Source organism: Alexandromys fortis, unplaced genomic scaffold (genome assembly GCF_014885135.2).
Source record: "Alexandromys fortis isolate MF-2015 unplaced genomic scaffold, M_Fortis_MF-2015_v1.1 scaffold_79, whole genome shotgun sequence".
Lineage (NCBI taxonomy): Eukaryota > Metazoa > Chordata > Mammalia > Rodentia > Cricetidae > Alexandromys > Alexandromys fortis.
In genome coordinates this window covers 745,257-759,009 of record NW_026067964.1, presented here as the reverse complement: position 1 = coordinate 759,009, position 13,753 = coordinate 745,257, and the positions used below count along the sequence as shown (strand labels likewise).

Sequence of the window (13,753 nt, the reverse complement as noted above, 5' to 3'; positions counted from 1 at the left end):
GATCCTGCCTGCTGCCTGCTCCGGGTGCTCCTGTGGCTGCATCCCCGCTGATCAGGCAGTAGATGGCAGTGTGGTCCTTGAGAGAAATGCTTTTCCTTCTGCGCTGGGCGCGGACCTATCGGGGAGCTTGCGTTCACGTGGAGCGCCGTGATTGGACATCGCGATGGGAGGGCCGTGAGGTGGTGGGTTCGGGCTCGCTAATTGGAGGAGAGAGGAAGGCCGATATGAGGCATTTGTTCCTGTGGCCTCCCATTGGCGCGGCAGCCGGTGTGTGGCGTCTTTGGCGCTGCCCGCTGGTCCTAGAGAGGTCCTTGCAGAAGAGTGTCCTTGAGCGGTTCTCGTTCCTTGACTGTTGCTTATAGCTTTGCCTTGTGCATTCCAAAAGATGCACAGATCGTCTGCAGTGAATTAGCACCAAGTGAGCACACCCGAGTAGGAGATGGAGCATTCGTCTTGCTTTCCTTGGAAACACCTGAGCTCCTGACTTGTTTAGGCTATCTTATAAGAGTTTTAAATGAGAAAGCGTAAAGCAGAAAAGATAATAATGTAACGAACTCCCTTATTCATTTTTCATTGTTTCAGCAATTATAAGCGCCGAGCCTTTTTTCTCTTTCTGCACCCCTACCTAATCCTTTGAATTTTTTTAAGACAGGCCCAAGGAAGCAAATGGTGGGGAGAGGAATATGTTTTGTGTGTTTCAGAAGACGTTTTTAAAGCCATTGTTACATATATAAAGCATTCATGTGGATGTGAAATAACCAGCTTTCGGTGTTCCTTGCTGTGAACTCAGGGAACCTCAGCCAATGCCTCTGCCTCCCGAGTGCTGGGACTGGACACGTGCTCCACGACGCCCGACCACTTTGTGGTATTCTTTGTTTCGAGACAGGGTTTCTCTGTAGCTTTGGAGCCTGTCCTGGAACTAGCTCTTATAGACCACGCTGGCCTTGAACTCACAGAAGTCAGCCGCCTGCCCCTGCCTCCTGAGTGCTGGGATTAAAGGCTTGTACCACCACCGCCCAGCTCAGTTTCTGGTATTCTTATAAGTACATTGAACAAGGACCCAGTTGAAGCATGGCAGTAAAGTTGGTTGTCCTTTTCTTGACTCTTTAATAAAATCTGTTTGTAGAAACATGAAGGTGTTAACAATTAGATTTCGTCTACATCCTATTCCTTCATTAGCATTTTAATTATCCATGATAGAATTTGTACCTAAGGGGCAATTTCAAAATACCCTCCAAAGGCGATTGCCATTATAAATGTACAGATTTGGTTTTTTGTTGTTGTTGTTGGTGGTTTGTTTTTTTCAGAGTTTCTCTGTGTAGCTCTGGCTGTCTTGGAATTTACTAGTAGATCTGGCTAGCCTTGAACTCAGATCTGCCCGCTTCTGCCTCCCCAATGCTGGGATCAAAGGCAGAGGCCACTTTTGTTTTTGGTAACTGTTGTTTCTGTAGAGGCCTTATAACTGAGCATGTTATAGCTGAGAGCTGTTTGCTTTGACTGTTGTCTGTGAAGGCCTTTGGCTCCAGACTGCTGTCCATACAGATTTAGGACAAGGTTGGCTAGGTTGCCTTGTTACCTTCAGCTGGCAGTTCAGAGGTGAGTCTGACTTGAGCATACCGTCCTTCTCATTTCCAGATGTGTGAATGCACACCTCGCTAGTGCATTTGTCCTTTAGTGATCCGTTTGTTTAACACAGGAGCACAAATAGAAGGAAATCTGAAAGTCTATACAATTGGCTCCCTTATGTTTTGCTGTTTCTGCTTCCTTTAGTAACTTCTATGTTTGGGTGTCTGTGTTCTGTCCTTGTTTGTCTTTTAAAACGGGAGAAACAGAAACACAGTTGCAGCCTGGTTCCTGAGATGCTGTCTAGTGAGTGCAGTAGCAGCCTGTGTTCATTCTTTAGGAGAAAAGGGCTGCTATTGCCGCGTGGGGAGAAACTACAGGTGATAGGAATCCCTCTGGGTTGGTAGCTTCCTTCCAGGACCTTTCCTTTCTTCACCTCTTTCCTTAGCACTGAAACCACACCTCACAGTGGCTCCTTTTCCATTCTCTGTGACTAGCTTTGTGATCACTGAGAAGCTTGCCACAGTCTTCTGAGAATTCTGTTTACTGTGAAGCTATGGTACTGTGGCGTGTGCCAGATTAAAATTAATTTCCTGGTAAAGTCATGTAATGATCCACCTTTCAAAGCCCTGCGTTTTGTCTGTAGCCTTTTGCACCTGATAGTGTCTCACAGTTCTGTCTGTAGCCTTTTAGCTGCTGTTCTCCTAGTAAATGTTTTTGCATTTATTTCCAGTTTTTCTGTGTTCCTATGATTTATACAGCTAGATTTTTGGGCCGTGACCAATCTGGCATTCATTTCCTGATTGGTGGTATATCTGGACTTATTTTTGGTCATATTTTGTGGTTAGTATTATCTCTTGTCTTTTGTTGCTGTTGCTTTTGCTTTAATTTTTGTTTGTCTTGGGTTGGAAGAATCCATAATGTTATATATTTCTGCAGTGCAAAAGGCCAAATCAGACCAGATTAAAAACCGATAAATGCAGGTTCATTGGTTGTTGTTCCTGGGTGGATTGCCTGTCCTCAAGAACCGGGCCAGAGAAGTCACGTGCCTGGGCAAAGGCAGAGAGGTTTTATAGATCTTAGACAAGGGTGGTGGTGTGCACGTGTGGACGGTGCCTGAGGGTGCAAATGACATTGGTGCTGGCCTGTGACTGCCACACCCATTCCTAGGTGCTCCCAGAACGTGGACAAGGACACACAAAACCCTCCTCTGTATTCCCATCACTTGTCATCTCACCTCATTCTCTTCACTTGCTTTTTTGGACATTAAATTAAATTTGTTTCAGAAATTGTTCTGTTTTCAGTGTCTCTTAATAGCATCCTATTGCATTCTGTGTAATTTTGCCTCAGTTTGATTTTCAATTCACTGGTCCTCATGTATGTCTAACCTGCTCCTCAGCTCACCGTTGGCTTGCTCACTTGCTTGGAGACAGGCTGTCCTCAGAGTTGCACTCCTCTCGCCTCCGACCCCGGGGTGCTATATTGTAGACAGACAGCACTGTGCCTGTTCTTATTTCCTGTTCTGTCCCAGCTATCCCTTTCTTTTGAGATTTCTTGCAGTATTTACATAAAAACAAGCCGTGCCTAAAGCACACAGTTTAATAAATTTTGGCAAATGTGGGCTCTGTATGACCTTCCACGCCACAGTCCTGTCACCTTCAAAGGCAGTCTTCTCTAGTCCCTGAAAACCCTTCCCTCCTTTCTGCTCTGTACCCAGACTCCCAGGAAATGACTGATGTGCTTCTTGTCATTTAAATTAGTTAGCCATTTTTAGATTGTGTGTAAATGGACACTCCTTTGAATAAAATCCTTAGCTTGGCATATTCTGAAGGCTTCAGAGGCACCAGGGCTGACTTGCGCTTTGGAATGCTCTGGACCAGCAGTCCTTGTTTATAGGGGCATTGTTTTCCAGTTTCTCTCCAGTACCAATGCAGCTCCAGCCTGACTGTACAGGAGCTCACAACCAGCCTCACTTTTTACAGAGGCTTGATTGTTACCCTTGGATGCTGCCCATTATTAAAACCAGGGCTCCCTGCCACAGGGTCTCCCTGTGTCCTGGGGTGACTGCCATTGATTACTTCCTCAAGCCATCCAAGTGTGAGTTTCCATGTGCCCTCTGGTAATTATATCAATCCTTTTCAAAGCTCAGTTGTATATGTGAGAAATAATTACTACTTAAGTGTTTTATTTTTATGGTAAGAAGGGTGCTTAAAACAATATAGTTCATTTTATTTCAGAAATAGAATTTCTTAGTATTTTATTTGCACTTAGACACCGCATCCAAAACCTGCCTCCCTCCCTCCGTGGTAGTTCTCACACATCTCGCAGTCATCTCAGCAGGCTGTACTACCAACTGCTGGCTTTGTTGCTAATAGACTTGGATGGCCCCGGTTTACTGCAAGCCTATAGAATATGGGGGGAGGCCTGGAAATTCACAGGTTTGTTTCTGGTTTTGTTTTTATGTCTTTCCCCTATTCCCATCCCCAGACAGATTTCTCAGTATAGCCCTGGCTGTCCTGGAACTTGCTTTGGAGAGCAGGCTGGCCTCGAACTCAGAGATCTGCCTGCCTCCACCTCCCAGTGCTGGGATTGACGGTGTGGGCCACTACCATTCTGCTTACAGTTTTAGGGAGTCCACTCCATCATTATAAAAAGTCAGTCTCCTCACTAAAGCCTTTTATGTCCTTAGATCCTCGGTGCGATTGCTGTCTTCACACAAGAGCACTTCACTACTATCTTATGTTCCGTCTTCTAAATGTATTTCCACATCGTGTAGTTGAAATTCTGCTAAATGAAGAATTCGTATTTCAGGTCCATTTCCCTATAGTCTACGATGTTCACAACCACTCGCTTCAGTGTATATTCCTGGGGAGCTAAGAACCTAGGAAAACAACACCTTTGGCACAGCCCATTGAACAGAACTCGGGCATCTGTTGGCCCCTCACTAATGCATAAAGTGTGACTGGCTGTGGAAGGCCACAGTCCAGAAGCCTGTGGTGCTGGCCCTCCGTACGCTGCAGCTGTCCCACTTTCCTGGCCCTCCCGCCCTTTGCTGTTTTCTGCCTCATTCATCACACGAGCGCTGTAACGCGAGGTGATTGGTCATATAGTGTGTTTGCAGTGAACCTTTCTGACTGCAGTATGTAAATGTTATTCATCAGATGCGGGCTCTGCAGCTGTTGCCTTTATTGAAGCCCTGGCCAGTTCCCCTTGACTGAAGACGCCTGGGTGTGAAGGCTTCAGATAGGCTCTGGTTACCATGCTTGGAGGTGATCAGCGAAGCTGTCTCAGTCCTGGCATGGGTGAGATGCTGCGTGTACTGTGGAAAGGACGTGGGAAAAGAACTTGCCAGCATTTCGGTTAGGCCACTAGCTCTTGATCCTGGCTTTGCTTGCTTGCTTGTTTGAATACAGTGTATTGATCATTAATGTAACAATAGTCGTAATTACAGACTTGGTAGCATGAGAGAGCTATTTGGTATCTAATTATGAGCAAGTTCACTCGACAGTATTGATTCCCCTGATAGGAAGGGGTTTAAGGATCTGTTTGAAGGTTTTATGGATGCTATAATCACCTGTTTCAATATTTTTTTTAAATGTCTAGATTTTTCAGTGAAATGGGATTGAATCATGGGCAGAGAATGAGGGGAGCTAGGAGTACTGTACATCTGAGAAGCAGTGGTGTGCAGTGACATAAACCATTTGGAGCGTGTGGACTAGGATCGCAGGTGATCTTGGGGTCTGAGATGAGCCTGACAGCACATGTTACAAGCGTTCTTGTGGGTGTTGTGTTGAGAGGCGCCAACTCCTGGGTAGTGGGGCTACTAATCAGGAAGGGTGGTCAAGGGAACTCCACTTTGTTAGGGAATATCTGCAAGGCCCTTCGTTAATGGCCATTACAAAACCCGTGGAGTCGCCAACATTTGACTGCTGGGAGTAATGGTGTCAGGTCCCCATGCCTGCCCCCACATCTAGTTTCTTCTCGTGGAGTTGGACAGACATGATATTCTGCCTTTCCTTACAGAGGCACCTTATTGATCCATTTTTAAGAGCTAAATTTGTATTTTTAATTATTATTTTGCATTCTCTAGTTGAATAAATTATTTAAAACTGTGACTAACGTCAGTTGTCCTCAGTTTCTGAAAAAGAGCAAGCGTGAGCCTGTTTTGATACTGACTTTGTCATGTTCGCAGCCATCTGGCAGGAGTCGAGTCTGGTGGATTTTCCTGGAGAAATATGTATATTTAACACGATTCTTTCTCCTTTGTCTTCACAGCTGATCTTGCTTCGTTAATGGACAAAGCATATGAAAGGAAGTTGCCTGTTAGTTCTTTGTCAATATCTCGGGTAAGACCATTTTAAAAGAAAGTAGCCTGTTAATTCTTTAGCAGTGCCACAGGTAGGAACATTTCAAACGTGTTTTCAAAGGAGACAAGCAGACTATAGACAAGGCAGTGTTGTAGAAGTAGTGGTCACCATGGGAACTGTCTTCCCACAGTGCAGTATGTTTTCATAATTACAACAGATATTGTATGATGTAGTGGCTGAAGTGAAAGGAAATAAACACACCAGACTCAAGTTAGCAATCACTGATTTGTTTTTTCATCTGGTTACATTATTTCGTGTTTTTAAAGTTACTATGTCCTCTAGTGTGAGAGCAGAAAACACGCATTCAGTAGCTGACCACCATCTATGGAAAAATGGCTGCTGACATTAAACTGCCTGGATAGCGGGGAGGAGGAGATCAGGCCAGCAGTCGGAACCATTCATGGTGGAGCCACTCTGGAGCCCTTCCGTGGTGGTCACTCTTCTAGTTTCTTGCCATGCATCATGTGTGTTCGTTTGCACAGGAGCATGGTGTAGGTACCTCCAGATCCAGCACAGCTTCCAAGAAGAAAGGTGGAAACATCAAAGGCGGGATGTGTTGGTCCCGTCTCGATGGTGACTAGAGGTTACCAGGCTGGAGGTGACAGGTTCCTCCAGTGGGAGGGGAAGGAGAGCTCTTGCCTTCCAGTCCTGTCCTTCCTCTCTGCCTTTGACCTTCTTCATAGGGAGGCAGTTCCACTGTCATCACTTGGGTTTAAGGGACTCCTGTCTGTCAGAGTGGAGAACTGGGAAACCATGGTTTTGAGGGTGGCACCTGTCTGTGGAATGTAATGTCTGGTTTTTGTTCAGGCAACACTTGGAACTTCAACGAGCTTTTGTGTGGGTGCATGCTCCAGCCTGAGATTCAAACTCCTCAGGGCGGAAGCCTGTAGCTGTTTATACAGATGGAGCAAGGAAGTCCCAGAGGGGCTGTGCCATCTGTTTGTGCCACAGCAAGCTCTCAGGAGATCTGGTTCTCCAGCACAGGGCCTGTGTTTGGACCACATGTTATCTGCCCTTTAATGGATCTCTAAATCAAACCCATAGGTCCTGATTCTTTTTAGAAAGTCTCCCTTTTTCCTCCCTTCTCTCTCTCTTTATGAGATTGTGGTTACACTCTCAGCATCCCTGGGCTCTTCCTCTGTCTTCCTGCTTCTGATTGCCCACTTGAGAGCAGAATCCATCCTTGGATAATAGTTTCTGCTCATTCAGGTCATAGGTAAGGAACATATCCACAGATTTTTCCACTTTTTCTTCTCAAGTGCTGGAGATTGAACCGAGAGCCTCATAAACGTTAGTCAAGTGCTCTTTACCAGCGAGCTGCATCCCCAGGCCCAAAGCTTAGTCGATTTTATAGCCTGAAGCCTCCAGTCCTAAAGCAATTGTTCCATACCGACTCTAAAGTCAGAGTCAAAGTGGTTACACACCAAATTCTCTACACTTAGATGCTATGCTCTGAACAGTATTGTCCCAGCCTTTAACGTCCCCACCATTTCCACTACGTATTCCGTGTGTTTGGAGGAGAGACAGGGACAAAGGTGATGATAGCTGTAAACAGTACTGTGCAGAGCTCTCCTCCGGTGTGAAGAAGGGTGGGTTTGGCTTCTCCTGGGTGCTTGCCTGTTGGTGGTTTTGTTTTGGACCAACGTTGTGCTATACATAGAACAGAAGCTATGGTATCTGATTTGTTTTCACCAGTGTGATGGGTTTTCAGAAAGGAACCATACCATGGGACCATTGTCCCAATAAAAAGAGTACATGTCTTTAAAGATCAGTGTATGAACTCGACCAAACGTAGCATAATTTGTATTTAACAAAGGTTTTTTTTTTTCCTTTAGTTTGTGGACAACATTTCCTCTCGAGAAGATATAGATTCTGCAGAGTACTATCTTTACAAGTAAGCTCCCTGCCCACCTCTGCTTCACACCCACTTCGAACACTGGGTGTTTTTCTTCTTTTGTAGTACTGAGAAATGTGTGTGTGTGTGTATGTGTGTGTGTGTGTGTGTGTGTGTGTGTGTGTGTGTGTGTGTGTGATTGAACCCAGTTGCATGTGGTCTAGAGCATTAACAGAAGATTGATGTAGTTGCTTATAGCAAGGAGCCGCTTGTTTGTCCTGGCTGCCCAGAATCAAAATAATCACACAGAAACTATATTCATTAAATCACTGCTTGGCCCATTAGTTCTAATTTCTTATTGGCTAACTCTTACATATTAGTTTAACCAATTTCTATTAATTTGTATATTGCCATGAGGCTGTGTCTTACTGGGTAAAATTTCCAGCATCTGTCTCCGGCAGCTCCATGGCATTTCTCTCTGACTTTGCCTTCTTCCTCCCAGCATTCCGTTTAGTTTTTCCCGCCTAGCTCTGTCCCCTACAGCTCTGCTATAGGCCCAAAGCAGTTCTGTTATTAAACAATGAAAGCAATACATAGACAGAAGGACCTCCTACACCAGTTGCTGGTTTCTGTCTTCGTGTAGACCATGTATATAAGACTGTTGCTTGCTTCAAATCTACGCTGCTGTCTTGGCATCTCATCATTTGCTTTAATCAAAACTAATGCTCTTATTAAGGGATCTTTTTAAAAAAATTCTGTTCTTTATCAAGAAAATTAGCTTATTTTCTTAGCTTTTTGTTTTTTAAGAAACATTTTTTTTGTGTGTGTGACATAGTAAATACTTTTCTGTGTGTGAGAGTTAGGCAAACCAGGCAAGGATAGTGATAGTGATACTTGTTCATTGTCTAAATGTCTGTTTCCCAGTCTCGGAGAATGTACAAAACATATTAAGGCCTCAGGAAAGCTTCTATAAACATTGGCAGTTAGAAACTGTGAACTCCTGGTGTTTCTCTCCCGTAGAGTCAGAGGTTAAGCTTGGACACCAAAGAGCTGATGCTCTGAGGTAGGCCTTCTGCGATTGTTGGGCTAACACCTTACAGAGGGACTTTTGACCTCTCAAAATGACCTTCATATCCCTTGCCTAACATGAAGAAATATCCAGCAACTTCTTAATCTTAAATAGCCCACAGCTTCCGGTTATCCTGCCAGCAGGCAGCATTTCTTACTTCCTGGGGTATTCCGGCACTTAGAGCAGTGGTTCTCAACCTGTAGGTCATGACCTTTTGGGGGTTGAGTGACCCTATCACATGGGGTGGCCTAAAACCATCATAAAGCACATATTTACATTATGATTCATAAGAGTAGCAAAATTATATTTATGAATGAAAATAATTTTGGTTGGCAGTGACCGCAACATGAGAACTGTGTAAAGGGTTGCAGCATTAGGAAGGTTGAGAAGCACTGGCTTAGAGTAAAACTTATTGCTGCCCATGGCATAAGCTTACCTCCTCCCTTGACACAGCCTGTAGCCACCATCATGTCGTAACTGACCGGTGGAGAGCAGATGGACTTTCTGCCGTGGAATCTGGGCACGGGTAGCAGCAGGTCCCAGGACTTATGGCACACACCCCCTTCTCATCTTCTCATCCCTGGAGAACATTTGAAATCTCCAAACAGCACAGACATGAAAGCTTGGGAACTCCAGCGTCGTGGGGTACCAGGGATCTTTACAGAAGGGCTACTTTTGAGGCAGCAGGAGGGACAACAAACATCTGGACATTTGCTGTGGGCCGTGCACCGCTCTTGGGAGCCAGCGATACTGGGATCCTCTGCTCATGGTAGAAAAGGAAACGTGGAGGAAAAGGAGTGGGTGCTCTCGTTACCACAGCAAACTGGGTGTTTAAGGCAGCCTGTGTGTAGACAGAAACCCGAAAACAGTGATACTCTACCGCTGACGGGAAAATCAGCAAGAATGGAAGTGATTCAGACAGTGGGAAGGCTAAAGCTAAGTGAGAGCCAACACTCGGAAAACAGGCCGTGCCAGGAGCACCAACAGTAGCTGGTGTGGCAGAAACTTCGGCTCATGTATGGCATGGGGACAGTAGGACCTGAGGCCGAGGCTCAGGGTACTCAGAGTGGGTGTGGTTTGACTGGGAGGCTGGGGAAACTGGCCCGAGAGTATGCACACACACGCTCTTCTAGGAGTGGTCCTGGGACCCTCTGAGACACCTGGGGCGTGGGTGGGGAAATGAGAACCATGAGAGGCCCCATTGTGCTGCCCCAGGCCCAGCTACTCTGTGCTTTCTATATTGGGGTCTGCAGAGAGCATTTTATAGAGATCTGCAAATTGGGTAAGCATAAAAGTCACATTTTCATCTTTCAATAATGCTTAGCGGTTTCTTTGACTATGAGTATAGATGACAGATGCCGGCACTATTTGAAGCATTTGTCTTTCTCACCAATTAAAGTCATTGACTTTTTCTTTTTTTAAATCATATCACATTTGTAGCAGAATTCCAAAAACTGCTCATCACAGCTCAGAAGCTGGTGTTAGGCTACTCCTGGCTCTGGGGTCCCAGTGCGTATGGTGCAGCGCATATGCTGCCTTACCTGGAACTTCTTAGTGTCTTGATAACTGTCTCTCAGTGTAATTGGGTTCAGTTGTGAAAAAACCCATGTGGAGAAGGGTCCACACCTGCCAGTGTAAAATACGAAAGGTTGAGGACCTCCTCAGAGAGCTTGTGAGCCATAGATTCTTTTGCTGGTCTTCGTCCTGCTTCTTCCTGTAGGCCTTTTGAGATGTTCTATCTTTGTTTTCTTTTCATACAAATACTTTATTTTCTTATTCCAGCTTGCCCCGTGAAGGAAGCCAAGTGCATGACCGATAGGTACCCTGTCTCCAAATGAAAGGTTGGGTATAGTCAGTCCCGATGAGGTGGGTGAGAAGACTCTGCAGGCCCCAGCAGGTTGTCTAATCTGCAACAGAATGATCCTTCCTGAAGGGTGACAGGCCTCTCCAGCTATACAACTTATTCTCTGTTGAGAATTTTACAGTTCTAAAGGGGCCTGTGGTTTCTAGAAAAAGTGTGGTGAATGTTGAATCCATTACCACACAGTACAAAAGGCTCTAGAGCTTTGGGGATGGACCTTTTTCCCAGAGTCAGACTCGTGTGTTGTCATGGAGAGCAGCATGCTGCCCAGTAGTGAGAGGAAGGAAAGTCGGGAGACTGCCTATGGTGGGGTCGCACGTCCATCCATCTGTGTCGTGGCCTCCAGCGTCCTTCAGCAGTTGCTCAGCTGACCTGGCAGATAGCAGGCGACAGGTCAGAACAGCTGGGATGAAGCAGATGGCAGCCTGTGTGTCTCCAGGTCCTAGGTTGGCAGCCTGTCGAAGAACCAAAATAGCTTCATTTTTCAGTGAGCAGAACTGCTGTGATGGCTCCTTCGAAGGCGGGGTTGGAGGAACCTGTGCCTGTGGGGACAGGGAGGGGGGGCTCGTTAGGAGTGGGCTGCGTGCGAAGTCACGCAGTAGTAGCTTTCCTCTGAGGGCTGCTTAGGTCTCTTAAGTTTCTCTGCTAATGTATTACTTCGTCTCTGAAACTCAAACTTGTTTTTTAAGTCTAAAAGTCATTGGGCAGCAAGCAAACCTAGAGCTTTTTTAGAAACAGTTCCCTGCTTTAACTCTGCTGTAGTTGTTTTTATTTGCCAATCCTTACCCCACGCCTGAGAGATAGTCAATTATTATTAATGCTCTGTATCAGACAGTAGCGAATTGACAAATTTGGTTCCTGTCTGACCAGAGATTCATGGGGCTTGGTGATGAGATTGTGAGCCTTTGGCCCCTGCTCCTGCAGTCTGTTCTTTCCCCTCTCATCTAGTTAACAAGAATAGGGTGTGAAGTTCGTTTACTTCTCTTATGCTTCCCAGTATGGCTTATGTTCCCATGATCTGAGATGACTGCTGTCTTTACTACAGTGGGAGGTGATTCTGCATCTGTAGAGTGCTTATGTTCCCATGATCTGAGATGACTGCTGTCTTTACTACAGTGGGAGGTGATTCTGCATCTGTAGAGTCTCCGCTTTTAACATAGCAGCCCAGGCTACTAAGAATACCCACAGAGTATCCATCTTTTTGTTTCTCTGGGGTGAATTTGTAGTCAAATGGCTGGAACATATAAAAGATAGATGTTTAACTTTTAAAGAACTTGACTGCTGTTTTACAAAGTACTTATCCCATTTTATAATCTTAGTGGAATCTCATTCCTCTGCACTTTAGCTGACAGATTAAGCTGGATCAATGTGTATTTATTTTGGCTTAAATTTGCAATTGCTTGATGATTTCCTCCTTTGGCAAATTGTTCAAATTTTTCACCCTGTTCTGGGGGTTATTTTCTTTTTACTGAATTTGAAAATTCCTTTTTCTCAGTCTTGTGTTTTCATTCACTTAATATATTTTTCAAAGTATGGTTTCAATTTCAATGGAAATCCAATTCTTCATGATTTTTTTCTTTTGTTTTCGATATTCTCTAAGAAATCTTTGTCCAATTCAACACCATAGATTTTTTCTGATATTTGCTTTAGAATTTTGTATTTTGTAATTTTAGGTCCTAGAGTTAGATCTATAATTAATTATGAGGATTTTTGTTTGTTTACATATGATAGAAGATTGGGTTCAGTTTTGTTATTGAAAACACCTGATTTTATCTAGGCCTTTTACTGTAAACATAGCGCTCTTTTCACATTGCCTGGATCCTCTTGGTGATAATTTCTTCAATGACTGTTCTGCTCTCTGCTTTGCTTTACTTCGTGATACAAATGTGTCTTGGTAGTAGTTTTTAATGTCTTCATTAGATGACATGGCTTTCTACCCTGGCACTGCTTTATCGGAGTTCTTCTGGATAGCCAGGCCTTTTCCAGTCTGTTTATCTACGCATGTGCTCACGTTTACATCTCTGTCTTTTTAAGATTTATTTTTATTTTGTGTATGAATGCTTTGCTTGCACAAATATATGTCCATAATGTGCATGTCTGGTGCCCGTGGAGGACACAAGAGGGCATCCGATTATCTGAAACTGGAGTTAAGGATGGATGTGAGCTACCATGTGGGTGCTGTGAACCAAACCTTCGTCTTCTGCAAAGTGGCCAGTGTTTGTAACTGCTGATTCATCTTTCCAGCCCACACATTCATTCTTTCTTCTTGTTTGTTTATTTGGTTTGGTTTGGTTTGGCTTGTTGATACAGGGTCTTAATATGTAGCCTTGACTGCCCTGGAGCTCACTATATAGACCAGGCTGGCATCAAAGTTCTAGAGATCCACCTACCTCTGCCTCCTGAGTGCTGGGATTAAAAACCTGCCACCATGCCTGGTATGCACCCATAATGTTGAGAAACTAGGAACAAACAACTCAACAATATGTATTGAATGTCTAGTTTATATTTAGAAGACAAGGGAAAGGAATGAATATAGAGAACATGAGGGGAAAGATTAATTTTGTGACTCAGCTAGTCTTTTTCCATGACACAGATAGACTCCTTTGACAGTGTTGGAGAGGAAATACAGGAGGACAGTGCCAATTACTGTGTCTGTAAAATGGATCAGCTCTGTGTAAGGGAAGTTCTAAAGCCAATAGGAGATAGAAGAGCATTTTCTTAATTCACTAAAACTGTGGTGTGTTCTAAGGAAGGAAGTACTAATATCACTACAGGTCAAAAAGACTGTAAATTGTTAAGGATGGGTGTATATGTGAAACAGTTCAAAGTCCAGAAAACCCGAAATAGAACAGGTAAACTCACCGTATTTATTTAACAAAGTCTATGTTTTAAGGCATGTTTGGGGCAGACTGAGAGGGATTGATGACGTCATCAGCAAATATGCATTGAAAAGGTAGCGCTCCAGTGGGAAAGCTGCAGTAGGCGCTGCCTCTGTGGGGCCTGACGTCGGGGCGGGGGAGACGGGGAGGACCGAGAAATAAGACTGGGAGATGGAGGGA

At 44.6% G+C, this 13,753-nt stretch overlaps 1 protein-coding gene across 1 annotated transcript in view; it reads left to right on the top strand.

Moving 5' to 3' along the window:
• Positions 1-13,753, top strand: part of Mrps27 (mitochondrial ribosomal protein S27) — an 86,320-nt gene that overhangs the window by 10,668 nt on the left and 61,899 nt on the right. The window contains exons 3-4 of the mRNA XM_050153829.1: positions 5,839-5,909; positions 7,766-7,824. Coding sequence (XP_050009786.1) covers positions 5,839-5,909; positions 7,766-7,824 — 130 coding nt within the window. The remainder of the gene's footprint in view (positions 1-5,838; positions 5,910-7,765; positions 7,825-13,753) is intronic.